Raw genomic sequence first — 12,826 nt, 5'->3', positions numbered from 1 at the left:
CCCTCTTCGTACCATCAATTAGAGGGTCCCCTACAAACCACCACAAACACCCACTAAACCACCAACTGAAGGCATGAAAACCTCCAAAGGGAAAGGACGATCACCCCATTTCAGACCTTTTTCCTTATCTCCAACTGATGATGCAAAAATCTGGAAAAACCTAGGCTGAATGGCAGTAAAGAGAATTCTGGGCAGATCTGAATTTGTCACAATTGCTCTGATACCATGATAGTTCAGACCTGCACTACAATTCAGTAAGAAACAACAGTAGCAGAAAACTAAAAAGGATAGAGAGAGAAGAGAAGAGTCGAGAGAAGGAAAAACTGGTTTGTACTAGAGAGTTCTATTCTCCCTAGTCGGCCAAATTGTATTTATACTTTTCTAATGAAAAACAAAAGGTCTGTTGTGCCCCTACTTAAGTATGGGACACATCACTTAACTTAAACATGACACCTCACACCAAACATAAACAAATTGACAAAACTACCCCTATACAGTCGACACTAACACTTTCCAAATTGCATTATTCCAAATAGCTAATGCAATGTTAAACATCTTTCCTTCCTAATGCATCTTCAAGCATGACAAACTTTAATAACCAACTTCAGATGTGGAAATCAGCCATTAAATAGGTATGATTTAAAGAAAATTTGAAATTGTCAGATATATCAATGGAGATATTGGGTTTACAGACACTTTCAAGAGACATAAAGGGATATGCATAGGATAAAAGACAATTATCCAATGTTGATTTCAACTATTTGCGGTCTTGGGAGGGGTGGCATAGATGGAAAATTAAGATATCCATAGGTATGCTTAGGAAGCACATATAAATTTCACATATGTGTTAGGAAATTAAGTGTGAACAATATGTTATGATCTTTTTTACTTTCTATTACTCCAATTTTTTCATTTCTCTGTTGCCCTCTTTGTTAAATCAGCAGAAAAAGTTCTTTTCTCTACTAAAACAAACATCAAATGTATTTCCTCCATGCTAATCAAAAGATAAACCAAGGGGCACCGTAAAGGACACTTACAGCCAGCAAGAGCTTTTGGATCCCCACCTAAAGGATAGAATTCCAACCCAGAAGTCAAAACAAACTCCTTAAAATTTGCATGAGTTGCCAATCTAACACGATGACCATAGTCCTGCATGCTAATTTCCATGTCAACAAAAACTGGAAAAAAGGACAACCTCAATAGGATATAAACAATAACTCTTATGGTAATCTAATTACATATATTAGCAAGCTATCCTTCTTAATAAATACGTGTACAAACTACAAACAGAGAGGTGGTATCAATCACACGCCAGCAAAGATATAATGCAACATATCATAGCATAACAATTTCTACCAATGTTCAGAGAACTGGACCGTGCATAGAACCGGAGAAGGGAGAGGTTCACAGGTCAGAGGTTCGACTGGGGTCAAACCAAAGGTTGAACCGTGATGACATGGCATATACATACATACATATATATACATATACTACGGGTCATATAAATACTATATATAATATATTTTACAACTTTTAATGTACTTAAATATGGTGAATGGATGGTAAGCTTCTTAATTTTTAAAACAAATGACTAAGGTTCCAGCCTTTTAACTTACATTTTCTTTAGAATATGTGCATAATAATGTAATATGTATAACAAATAGTCATTAATTAGCACAAGTAAAGAGGTGAATTAGTGGTAATTAAGTAATCCAAGAAAATAAGAGGTCTTGAGTTCAAATCTTGTTAACAACATTTTAAAATTACACTTATGTTTGGACTCGGGCGGTTTCATGAAACCAGGACCAGTTCACCAGTTTTCCAGTTCAACCGGCCGGTCATCCGGTTTCCAATGGGTTTCGAGCAAATCCAGTTATTGGGGTATGACTGAACCGATCAGGGCCCGGGTCAAGGTTCAACCAACCGGTCTAGTCTGGTTTTCTAAACACTGATTTCTACTACTAATCCTTCTTTGGATGTAATAGCCACTGCAAGAAGTACAAACCTATAGATGTTAGGAAACACAACCTACCAATAAGACAATATGAAATTTAAAATAATAGTAATACAACATAAATCATAAAATCAACTTCTAATAACTTTCTAAAGCTTACACAACTATAATACCAATCCTTCAAAACTACTTAAAGTAAATGTTTGTGCAATATGAAAAGAAAAGATAACAAAAAAGAGGGGAAAAGCAAGAGAATTCCATAAAATAGTAGAGTTGGCTTGTGTTTCCTAACTCACTATACAGAATTTAAAAATCAAAATGAAAAGACAAAAATACCCTCCATTACGCATGCCTTATATTGTTACAAGTTATTTTTAAGTAATAAAATAAATATTTCTCCTTTTGACATTGTGCATACTAATATTTGGGGGCTTATCAAACTATTGCTATGGGGGATATAAAGTATTACTTGTTATTTTTTTTATCAATAACACTTTCATTAATTCATCAGTAGAAAATTTACAAGTGGAAGACAAACACACTTATCTTCCAAGAGTCACAAAGAACTTCAAGAAAGGAAAAAAGAAAATACAAAGATACAAAGACCTATTACTTGTCATTTGTTGATGATTATTCCATTTTTCTTGGATTTATCTTATGTGCTCTTGGGATTACGTTCGTACTTTGACTTGTTACTTTCACTAGATGGTCCTCACTCAATTTGCTATGGGATCATTTGCCAAACTACCTATTCTTATGCTCCTCAACAAATGGAGTAGCTGAGAGATAGAATAGGCAAATTTTAGATGTTGCTAGTTACTTGATTAACAGAGTTCCAATCTTGACCTTTCTCACTTTTGTATCCTCAAAAAGATTTTCTTTCAATTCCTCTTTAAGGTTTTTAGATGTGTTTTTTTGTTCAGAATTTGGAACCTTATCGTTTTAAGTTTAATTAATCCTAACGCAACCATACGCATATTTTTTCAGTTATGTAAAAAATCAAAAGGGTTTTGTTGCTACAATCCTTAACCTAAATCTTGGTTTGTCACTATATATGTTACTTTCTTTGAGGATGTTCCTTATTGTTGAGAATATGTTTTGTTTGTAAGGGCTTATTTGCCTTTTTCATCTATTTGTATTTGGGCACCTATAGCTAAGGGCATATAAATAAAATGTTCACCTAATTAGGGGTGGAAATTACTCGAGCTTTTTACGAGCTACATACATATATAGGCCCAATATATATAATATTTTATACGTGTATATATATAAATATAAATCATTTTTATTATATGCATGACAATAAATAATTTTTATAATTCTTAAATATGTGTATGTAAAATAAAAAATAATTTTTATATGTATATTTTTTACTTTTTATAGAAAAATTGGCTCACATTCAAGCTCGAGTTGAGCCAAACTTGAACATATGAGCTTCTGATCTGAGCTGAATTCGAGCTCAAGTCTCTATCTCGAATCAAGCTCAAGCTCGAGCTCGAGCCTCATCTTGGTGAGCTGAGGTTGAATAGTCAGATATTCAGCCCGGCTCAACCCAAATCCACCCCTACACCTAATATAAATTTTTCTTTATGAGAGTGAACAGTAACACCCAAAACATACGAACATCTTGGTATCAGAGCTCAAAGTTTTACATCTTGGTATCAGAGAAGGGAGGTCTAGAGGTTCTTTGCTGAGGAGCTTCATCATCTTGGTAGCCTGTTGACGTCACATTGCCACCAAATGACATCAACAGTCTGTAGAACCAACACCAACTAAACTTGGTTTTGGTAGAGTTTGATGCACCCTTGTTTTAGAAGAATTTTGATATGCATATTGTGGAAATTTTCTATATTTTTTTAATAGAAATTATCGAAAAATTCAAAAATGGGCTTTCCTACTTGTTTGGCTAATTGCAACTATTTGAATATGTGAGACCTATGCCATTCAGATCACCTCTAGTTTCTCTGAAGACAGGGAGTGGTCTCATATTTTTCTGAGCCCTAGAAAATTTTTGGGGATTTGTTCTTTCCTTCTATTTTTCCACCAGTTCCTTTTTTGCCCTTTTTTACTGCTAAATCGTGACTGTACCTGAATGTTGATATTTGTTTTTGGTCCAGTTGTGGCTAGGGTGCCTTGGAAGTGGTGACAGAGTTCTTGGAGTGGGGATTGGTGTACCCAAAAGCTGTAATCTATGGAGCCTCCCAAAGATATTCAGATTACCTCTAGTGTTCTTCCTAGAAGTGTTGATGTGACTAGTGGGATGATAACCATTGTGAAACTTGATGGAACCAACTCCCTTCAGTGGTCCCAATCAACTAAGCTTACCATTGGAGGACAGGGTAAGCTAGGATTTCTCACAGGCAAGGAAACTAGACCAAAGTCTGAAGACCCGAAGTTTACCAAGTGGGAACAAGATAAATCTTTGGTAATGCCATGGTTGGTATGCTCAATGTAGTTGCATATAGCCAGGAATTACATGCATCTTTCTACTGCCAAAGATATTTGATATAGGGTGACAGCCACCTATTGCCAAGTTAAAAACAGTGCCAGAGTTCATGCGCTAGGGGGAGAGGACTTTGGCTATGTACTTCTCCTCTTCACAATCTCTTTGGGAAGAAATTGATCATTTGGAAGCTCTAGAATGAAAGGACCCTGAGGATGGTGAGAAATATAGAAAATATGTGGAAAAGAATAGGTTGTTCGACTTCTTGGTTGGGTTAAATGCTAAGTTTGACTTCACCAGGCAGCATATCTTCAGTGTTGATATTGTTTCACTTGCTACAAGCTACGACATATTCCTTGGTGCAAGGAGAAGAGAACAAGAGGGTTGCTATGATGCAAAACACTAATATTGAACACTCTGCCTTTATGTCTTCTAAACCTAGGGTTGAGTACAAGCAAGTCTGTTGCAAGTGAGAAGACTGATGAAGTGGTGTGTGAATATTGCAAGAAACCTAGACACACCAAGGACAAGTGTTAGAAGTGGGACCTACAATTGAAACCTGAAAAGTTTAAAATAAGGAAGAAGGGCAATGTTCATTTGGCTACAGTTGGTGGTGATAGTCAAACTACTGGTATCTAGCCTTCTCCACACGACTCCTTGATGTTATGGACAAGCTCAGGAACCTCTTGATTCAGCTAGAGAAGAGTGGGTCAACTACCTCTTTGGTTCTAGCAATCCTTCCACTTCTTTTGCTAAAACAGGTATTGCATTTGCTTGCCATCATTCCTCTTCTGGCTCTTGGATTGTTGATTCTCGACATAGTGCACATATGACCAGTATGCCTTCCCACTTTACCTCGTTAGTTAAACTCCTGGGAAAGGTAAGATTACTGTAGCAAATGGATCTCAGACTCGAATTTCAGGGTTAGGTGAAGTAAATCTTACACCTAATCTTTCCTTGAGTTTTGTTTTTTCATGTTCCCCAATTGCATAAAAATCCGTTACCTGTTAGCTCCCTTACAAAATCTTCTAATTATTTTGCAGCCTTCTTTCCCTCTCATTGTGTTTTTCAGGACCTGAACATGGTAAAAACAATTGACCAGGCTCTTGAGCAAGAAGGTCATGACATCCAAGAAAACCCTAAAGAATAAGATGTTTTTGAATTGTTCAGTCCATCTTGGGCTTGCATTATTGTTTCCATTTGGCCTTTCTTTTGGGGGTTAGTTTGTTGTGAAAGTGTGATTTGAAGTATATTTTGCCCAAATTAGGGTTGGTTGGTTTTTTCTTGTCTCAATGGTCGGAGTATTTTGTTTCTTGTTGTTGTTGTCTTGTTGGTTTTTTTGTACTACGGAATTCAGGTGGATTTTGGGGAGTGTTACATAGATAGACGGATAGGTTTCGGTCTTAGGGTGGTGAGGTGTTGAGAGATTGTAAGTTAGGGGAGTATTGGATGTTTGTAATCTGGTTGTTCTCTTCCAGGTGATTTCTTATCACCTTCATTGTACCTTCTTTTTTATTTTGACGAAATTTTCTCTTTAATTTTTTTTATTCTTCTGTAAGACTCACTCATTATATAGTTGTCTGCACTGCCACCTTAGATGTATCAATACATGTTAAAAATTTCAGATTTACCATGCCTCCAAAGGTTGTTGGGTTATTTGAACATCCTCAAGATTGACAAACTGACATTGGGTATCAATTTTACCATGCCTTCACCATATTGTTAGAATTATGGAATAAAAATGTTGCACCCCTTAGGCAATTTAAACTTCCAAACTTCAATTGTGACAAATGTACACCACCAGAGTAAAGAGATAGGTAACCTATAAGTAAACTCAATAAATCTTTGGGGGAAATGAGAATAGGGTGACAACCTGCAAGCGTTTACCAATGGCGATAAATGGTTGAACATCTCCCCGTGTACCAACAATAAGCATTACTATTTGCATTGGTGGTAAACACTGAAAGTCTGCTGAGTCAAGAGGTTCATCATGAACAGTAGTACATGCATCATTAGTTTGAAGGTCAAGATCCTCTGATTTCACATCCACTGGAACTTTAACTTCTACAGTTCCATCATGTTTCACAGTAGCTATTCTGTTCAAATATTTGAGCTGCACAATTGTAATGGTTTTAGTAGGAAGACAAATCGCAAAAGAAAGACCAGATTAAGTTTCAAAAACAAACAAGAGAAAATTGCATATCTTAATAATCACGCCATATGAAAAGAAAAAGAAATATTTCGGCCATATTCTGTATACTTGTGATAAAGAAGAAAATATTCATAAAATAATTCTTTCCTTGAAAACAGACTTTGAGATGAGATTTTAACATCTCTACAATATTGTCTTCTTTCAACAGCTATCAGAAAATTCACAATGGGAGTGGGACAAATCTGGGTGCTTCTCATGTAAATCTTTTTTCCTTAGCTCATTAATGGGGTTTCCCAGCAAGAAAGTTTACAATGGGATTTCCTAGCAATATGATCTGGAAACCCCAAGTGCCCTCTAAGATTGTGTTTTTTTGTTCGGGTTGCTGCTTTGGTCAAGTGTGTCACAAAGGATAAGCTTGTGGCAAGGGGTATGATGGTGGAAGATTTGCACTGTCCTTTGTGTAGAGACACGAGGGAATCTATTAACCATGATTTTCTCCTTTGCCCTGTTTCCTCTCAGATTTGGGCAGTGGTGTTAGATAGTTTTGGATGGAAAGGATTCTTTCCTGAATCGGTACTTTATCAAGCTGGGAAGTTGCAGGCCTTAGCACAAAAGGAAAAGTTTTGTGGGGTTTGGTTCCTTTTGCTAATTTTAGGTGTATTTGGAGAGAAAGGAATGCTCATATTTTTGAGAGAAAAGAATCTGACGTAGGAACTATGGTAGGGAGAGTCAAGGGATAATTCTTGACTGTAGCTTCATAAAGAGTTTTTCTGTGTCCCTTCTACAATTTTTTTTGACAGTAACACTATGTTTTCTTTTCTGGGTTGTATGGTTGGGTTGTGAATTCTCGCATTGTACAGTATCTCTGTGTACAGGGGCTGCTGTATTTGTTCTTTCATTTTAATGAAATTACTTCTTTCTTCCACAAACACACAAAAGTAGCTTTATAGATCATGGCATACCATAAGAGAGTTTCATTTTCTGGCTATCAGACTAAAGATCATGCTCTACTGGATAAGAAAGGGCAGTCCATATTTTCAGAGGTGTAAAACGGGCCGGGCCGTGAGTTTCATTTTCTGTCTATCAGACTAAACATCATGCTCTACTGGATAAGAAAGGGCAGTCCATATTTTCAGAGGTGTAAAACGGGCCATGCCGGGCTGCCCTCCCCAGGGATAATTTGGGGGGTCGGCACGGCACAGCCCAAGCCCGTGCGAGCCCATGTCATGCCGTGCCACGGGCCTGGACCGGGTGGGCTGCAGGCCATTCCATGGGCCTGGGCCGTGCTGGGCTGGGCCATAGGCCAGGCCTTGGGCGTGAGCCAAACTGGGCCAGACTGATTTTTTTTTTAACATTGTTTATTTTTTTATTTCTTTGCTAAGTACCTTTGGGAACTATTTGAAAAAATAAGAAATCTAACAAAGAAATGAAAAAAAAAATACTTAACCAAGTAAGAAGTCAAAGAGGCAAAGACTAAAAGTGAATAACAAATTGGAAGAAAAATAGGAAAATAGGAATTTTATTTCATTTAAATTTGAATGGTAAAAAGCATACAATGGTTGGATGAATTAAATATGAAAATTGGAAAATGGAATAAATTAATAAAATATAAAAATACAATATAGTTACAAATTGAAGATAAAAAATTACGTTATTAAAAAAATATCAAATAAATTAAATAAATTTAAACAAAATTTACAATAATTTGAAAAGAAAATGCTATACAACTATTGTTCTTGACTTTGATCATCTGCCTCAAGTGAAACATCAGGTGTAGTGTCATGCCCTCCTTTGTCTTGTAATCTATCTTAAGCATCTAGCCAATCTTTAAAGCAGATGCATATCTTTAGAATTGATTTATGTGGGACCGGTAGACCCTATCCAACACCATATCACCACCCATCTGGTGACGTATATATATATATATATATATATATATATATGCAAGCTCCCTTCCCCTCCTCAAACATCCTATCTTTCAGTAGGAGTTAGTAGAATCTCTGGGGTTCCAAACAATCAAATTGGACCCAACCACCTATGCATATTGCCTTTCAACTAGTGACCCCTACCAATGAAGTCTTTCCAAGGAATCAAGAGATGAAGAGACAAACCCTTCATCCATTAATCACACTTATAGGACTGTAATAGGGTCATATTCCGTAGAATCCAGAAACATCCAAATTAAATTCGATTAGTGAAAAATGAAACCCAAATTTAATGGAATCTAGAGATCTCAAGCCAAATCCTATTGAACTTGGGTTGGACCCTTTTTTATATTTCTTTAAAATAAAGAATGGAACTAAATAAAATTGCTTTTTAACTTATATATAATAATTTATATAAATATGAAATATTGAACATATTTTATATATGTATATATAAATATATATATATATATATTAAATTTTTTTGAAGATAAAATAAATTTTTATAAATTTATATATTTTACATAAAAGTTATTGTGCTTAGGTGGATGAGTAGTAAAAAAGCAAGGACAGGATCAGGAACAATGTTGTAAGACTCAGACCAAACACAAAATATAATGATCCATTTGTCCCACGTTGGTAGTATGGGATGCTAATGTGAGGTATCCCACATCAGTAGTATGGGATGTTGTTGTGGGGTATTTATGTGCTTGGGTTCCCTCCCTCTAACAGCTAGCTTTTAGAGGTGAGTTCTCTAAGGCACATAACACAGAATGATAGAACTAGAATGTTTGTTGGGTCATAAGTCAAATAGTTTGACTATGAGTTACATAAATAATATATTTTGTAATTTATAAGTGTAAGTTGCATCTAGATGGTTAGTTCCTTATTTTTTATACAAGCGACCAGGGTTCAAGTCTTACAGCTCACATTTCATTTATTATGTAAGTGTATCCCCAAAAGAATTAGATGTTCTCCTTACCCATTGTAGCTTTATCACCAAGTCTTGGGTCAGCCACTTAAACTTCTTCCTTTCATTGGCAAATTTCTTGATTCCACTCTCTTCTTTTTTGTAGCCAGCCTATAACCAGCTTTGAGTCATCTTCAACAATCAGTTTTCTGATATTCAACTCCTTTGCTCTTTTAATCCCTTCCATTACCGCCAAGACCTTAACTTTAAGTGAATTTACTAGACCAATAGGCCTGAAAATAAAGCAATAACTTTCCCTTCTTCATCCCTAAAAATTACTCCTATACCTGAAGGACGCGGGTTACCTTCACTGCTTCCATCAAAATTCAACTTAGGCCCTGTTTGACGCGTCTTTTCGCGCAATATGTTGGCTATTTACAAGCCCGGTAGACCGTGATCGGTCTTTTCCCGTTTGGTTCGCGGTAGATCTAGCCACCAATAGCCAACGCGAGAAACCCAATATGGGTGATTTTTGGGAAGCTCCAAATGGAACTTTTGCGTATTCTTTTTCTATTCATCTTCGCGAAGAAAGGCACGCCTTAACCAAGCGGGCTTCAAGCTGCTCAAATCTTAATGCAAAAGCTCAATGCGTCTTTTGATATCAGAGCTACCAAAAGATCTTCCCAAAAAGACTTGCCAAACGGCCCCTTAGTGAAACCAACATCTGGTGGTGACCAAAGTGGACAATTCATGGTTTTGAAAGGGGTTGAATTAGCCACTTTTCTTGAATAGATCATCTATAGATATACCCTCAAATAAGTCCAAAGCTTTCACCCAATGAACCACACTAACAGTGACAGTTTCAACGATGGTATCTCTACTTCTTTCCTTTTCAGAGGAAATAATTTGATTCCTTTATTCCTATTGAAAAAGTTGATTTTATTTTGTTAGGGTCTGTTTGGATGATTAAAGTGTTTTTACTTTTTCTGATTATTGTACTTTACTTATAGTAGGGGCACAAGGGTCATTTCCCTTTTTTTTTCACCCTATATATTATAATGAAGTTGGCGCCACCAGCACTGTTTCATTGCCTCTAATCTTTCTTTCTCCTTCTCTTCTTCCTCCTCTTCTCTTTTCTTCTCTTCTCTTCTTCTTTAATCTTCAATCGGATTTACTGTCAAGATGGTATCAGAGCGTGGCCATTGAATCTGGGTGATCAAGTGCCTTCTCCAAGCTGCTGAATCTGAGCGGAACAGAGGAGTAAATCGGGGTTGATAAAATCAGATCTGCAACTGGTACAGCCCTATTTCTTTCCTTTTTTTTATCCCTTGGTCGTGTGCCAAGAGAAAAACGAATGGTTCTGAACCACTGAATGTCGGCAGACCCTTGTGAGGTTTATACCTATGTTTGCTTTGGATCATGTGATCCTATACCTGTGAAAGGTGGCTGTAGATCATGTATGACCTGTTTTCTCTGCATGTTGGCTTGATGTCATGTGTGTAAGGATCCCTCTTAGTGATTAATGCTTGTAAACCTTCTGGAAAACTAGTAGGCTGGGACTGTTACTCCGTATAGATCTGAAAATCAGATTTATCATATTGTTTTTTCCTAGAAATTGGTGCTGGTCTTGTGCACAGATTAAGTCCAAAATTGAAGTGTGTGTGTGTGGACTGATCACTTATTGTGTGTAGAGCTTTTTGACCTAATATAAGGCGGGATCCTAAGTTGAGGTTTTAGATCAAAAATTCTGTGTTGACCATGTCGTCTGAGAATTCTACTACTTCAGGGATTTCTGGAAGTCAAAATAGAGTAAGTGAGGGAATGGATATGAGTTTCCCCATGGCTGTTATTCCCTTTGATGGTCTGAATTACCTTGAATGGTCTAGGGGAATAAAACTTTACATCATTGCTAGGGGAAAAATAGGATACATCAATGGGAAAGTGAAGGAACCGAAGAGCGGAAGTGTTGAATATGATAGATAGAACCAAGAAAATAGTATGGTGATGTCATGGCTCTTGGTTTCCAGGCTGCCACAGGTGAGAAAGACATTTATGCGGGCTGAAACTGCTTGTGAAATATGGGAACAAGCAAAGTCCACCTATTCAAAGCAGAGACACTATGCCAAGATATACTAACTGCAAGCTGAATCGTCCACTTGCAAGCAGGGGGAAAGGAGTCTCTCAGTGTACTATTCAGATTTGACATCGATATAGAAAGAACTTGATCACTATCAGAATGTAAATTGGAAATGTGATGAAGATGCAAAGGCATACAAATCACTTGTATCTCAGCAACGGGTATTTGCTTTCCTCTTGGGGCTGAATCCTTCATATGAGTCCATCAGGGTGCAGATCTTGGGAAGTAAAGACTTGCCATCAGTTCAAGAGGTTTTGCCTTAGTTCAGTCAGAAGATAGTAGAAGAAATGTGATGAATTGTACAAAGGGGGAGCCAGTCGCCCTAGCTGTCCGGGGAAGTTCAAATACTAATGTCGGAGGTGGTTTTAAGAATGGTGACTCTCAAAAGAGAACAGATGATAAGAGTAAACTTTGGTGCACTCACTGCCAGAAGACAAGACACACCAGAGATACATGGAAAACCTAAATGGGCACAGGATTTGGGTAAGAAGTCAACAACTGATCAGGGCAAGAAACCAAGTCAGCAGAATCAGAAAAAATATAACTCAGCTAATATAGCATCTCAAGAGATTGGTCCCATGGTAACTCAGGAAAGGCATCCCAGTTCTAACCCTAAAGAAGAGATCATCAACTCTTTCCATGACTATTTGGGGTTATATGGTAGGACTCTTTGTTAGATGGATTCCGGCCCTACTCCCTCTACCTCTTTCGCATCTGCATCAGGTAACAATGCCACTACCTTCCATGTGTCATCTTATACCTCAAACCACATGACCGGTAAGTCAAATTTATCCCAGGCATACAATCTTCTCTCTAGGAGAGATAAGGTGAGACTAGCTGATGGTTCTTTCTCCACCATAGCCTGCCAAGGAACCATATCTCTCCAACTCGGCCTTACCCTTTCTAATGTACATGTTCCAAAATTACCTATAAATTTGCTTTCCATTAGCAGCATTACTCACCCCTTGAACTGTCCAGTTACTTTTTTTCCGTCTCCGTGTGTGTTTCAAGATTTGGCCTCGGGGAAGACGATTGGTAGAGGAAGCATGGTGGATGGCCTCTACGTGGTGGAGAATAAAGCTGATCTTGTGGCTACAGAGTCCTTGAGTTTGTCCAGTGAGAGTCGAGCCTATTTATGGCACAACTGTCTTGGTCATCTTTCTTTTGAGTCATTAAAAGTTATATTTCCAAAATTGTCTGAGTCTTTGTCAGTGAGTCAATTGCAATGTCAGACATGTCAGTTGAGTAAACATTGTAGAAACTCTTTTCCTTTGAGAAATAAAAGATCTGAATTTCCCTTTCATA

The 12,826-nt window shown here is 37.2% G+C and overlaps 1 protein-coding gene across 4 annotated transcripts in view; it reads right to left on the bottom strand.

Moving 5' to 3' along the window:
• The window catches only part of SGT (UDP-Glycosyltransferase superfamily protein), a 104,055-nt gene that overhangs the window by 75,380 nt on the left and 15,849 nt on the right, over positions 1-12,826 (bottom strand). For 2 of the 4 annotated variants that reach the window (XM_088956390.1, XM_088956392.1), the window contains exons 3-4: positions 6,271-6,510; positions 1,038-1,149 (exon numbers count right to left, since the gene is read on the bottom strand). In XM_088956390.1, coding sequence (XP_088812516.1) covers positions 1,038-1,149; positions 6,271-6,510 — 352 coding nt within the window. The remainder of the gene's footprint in view (positions 1-1,037; positions 1,150-6,270; positions 6,511-12,826) is intronic. The other 2 variants (XM_088956391.1, XM_088956393.1) reach the window with 1 other exon arrangement.

This window comes from Nelumbo lutea, chromosome 1 (genome assembly GCF_056320005.1).
Source record: "Nelumbo lutea isolate HS-2025 chromosome 1, American lotus-T2T, whole genome shotgun sequence".
NCBI lineage: Eukaryota > Viridiplantae > Streptophyta > Magnoliopsida > Proteales > Nelumbonaceae > Nelumbo > Nelumbo lutea.
The sequence above is the reverse complement of the archived record's forward strand: the minus strand, read 5'-3'. Positions and strand labels throughout refer to the sequence as shown.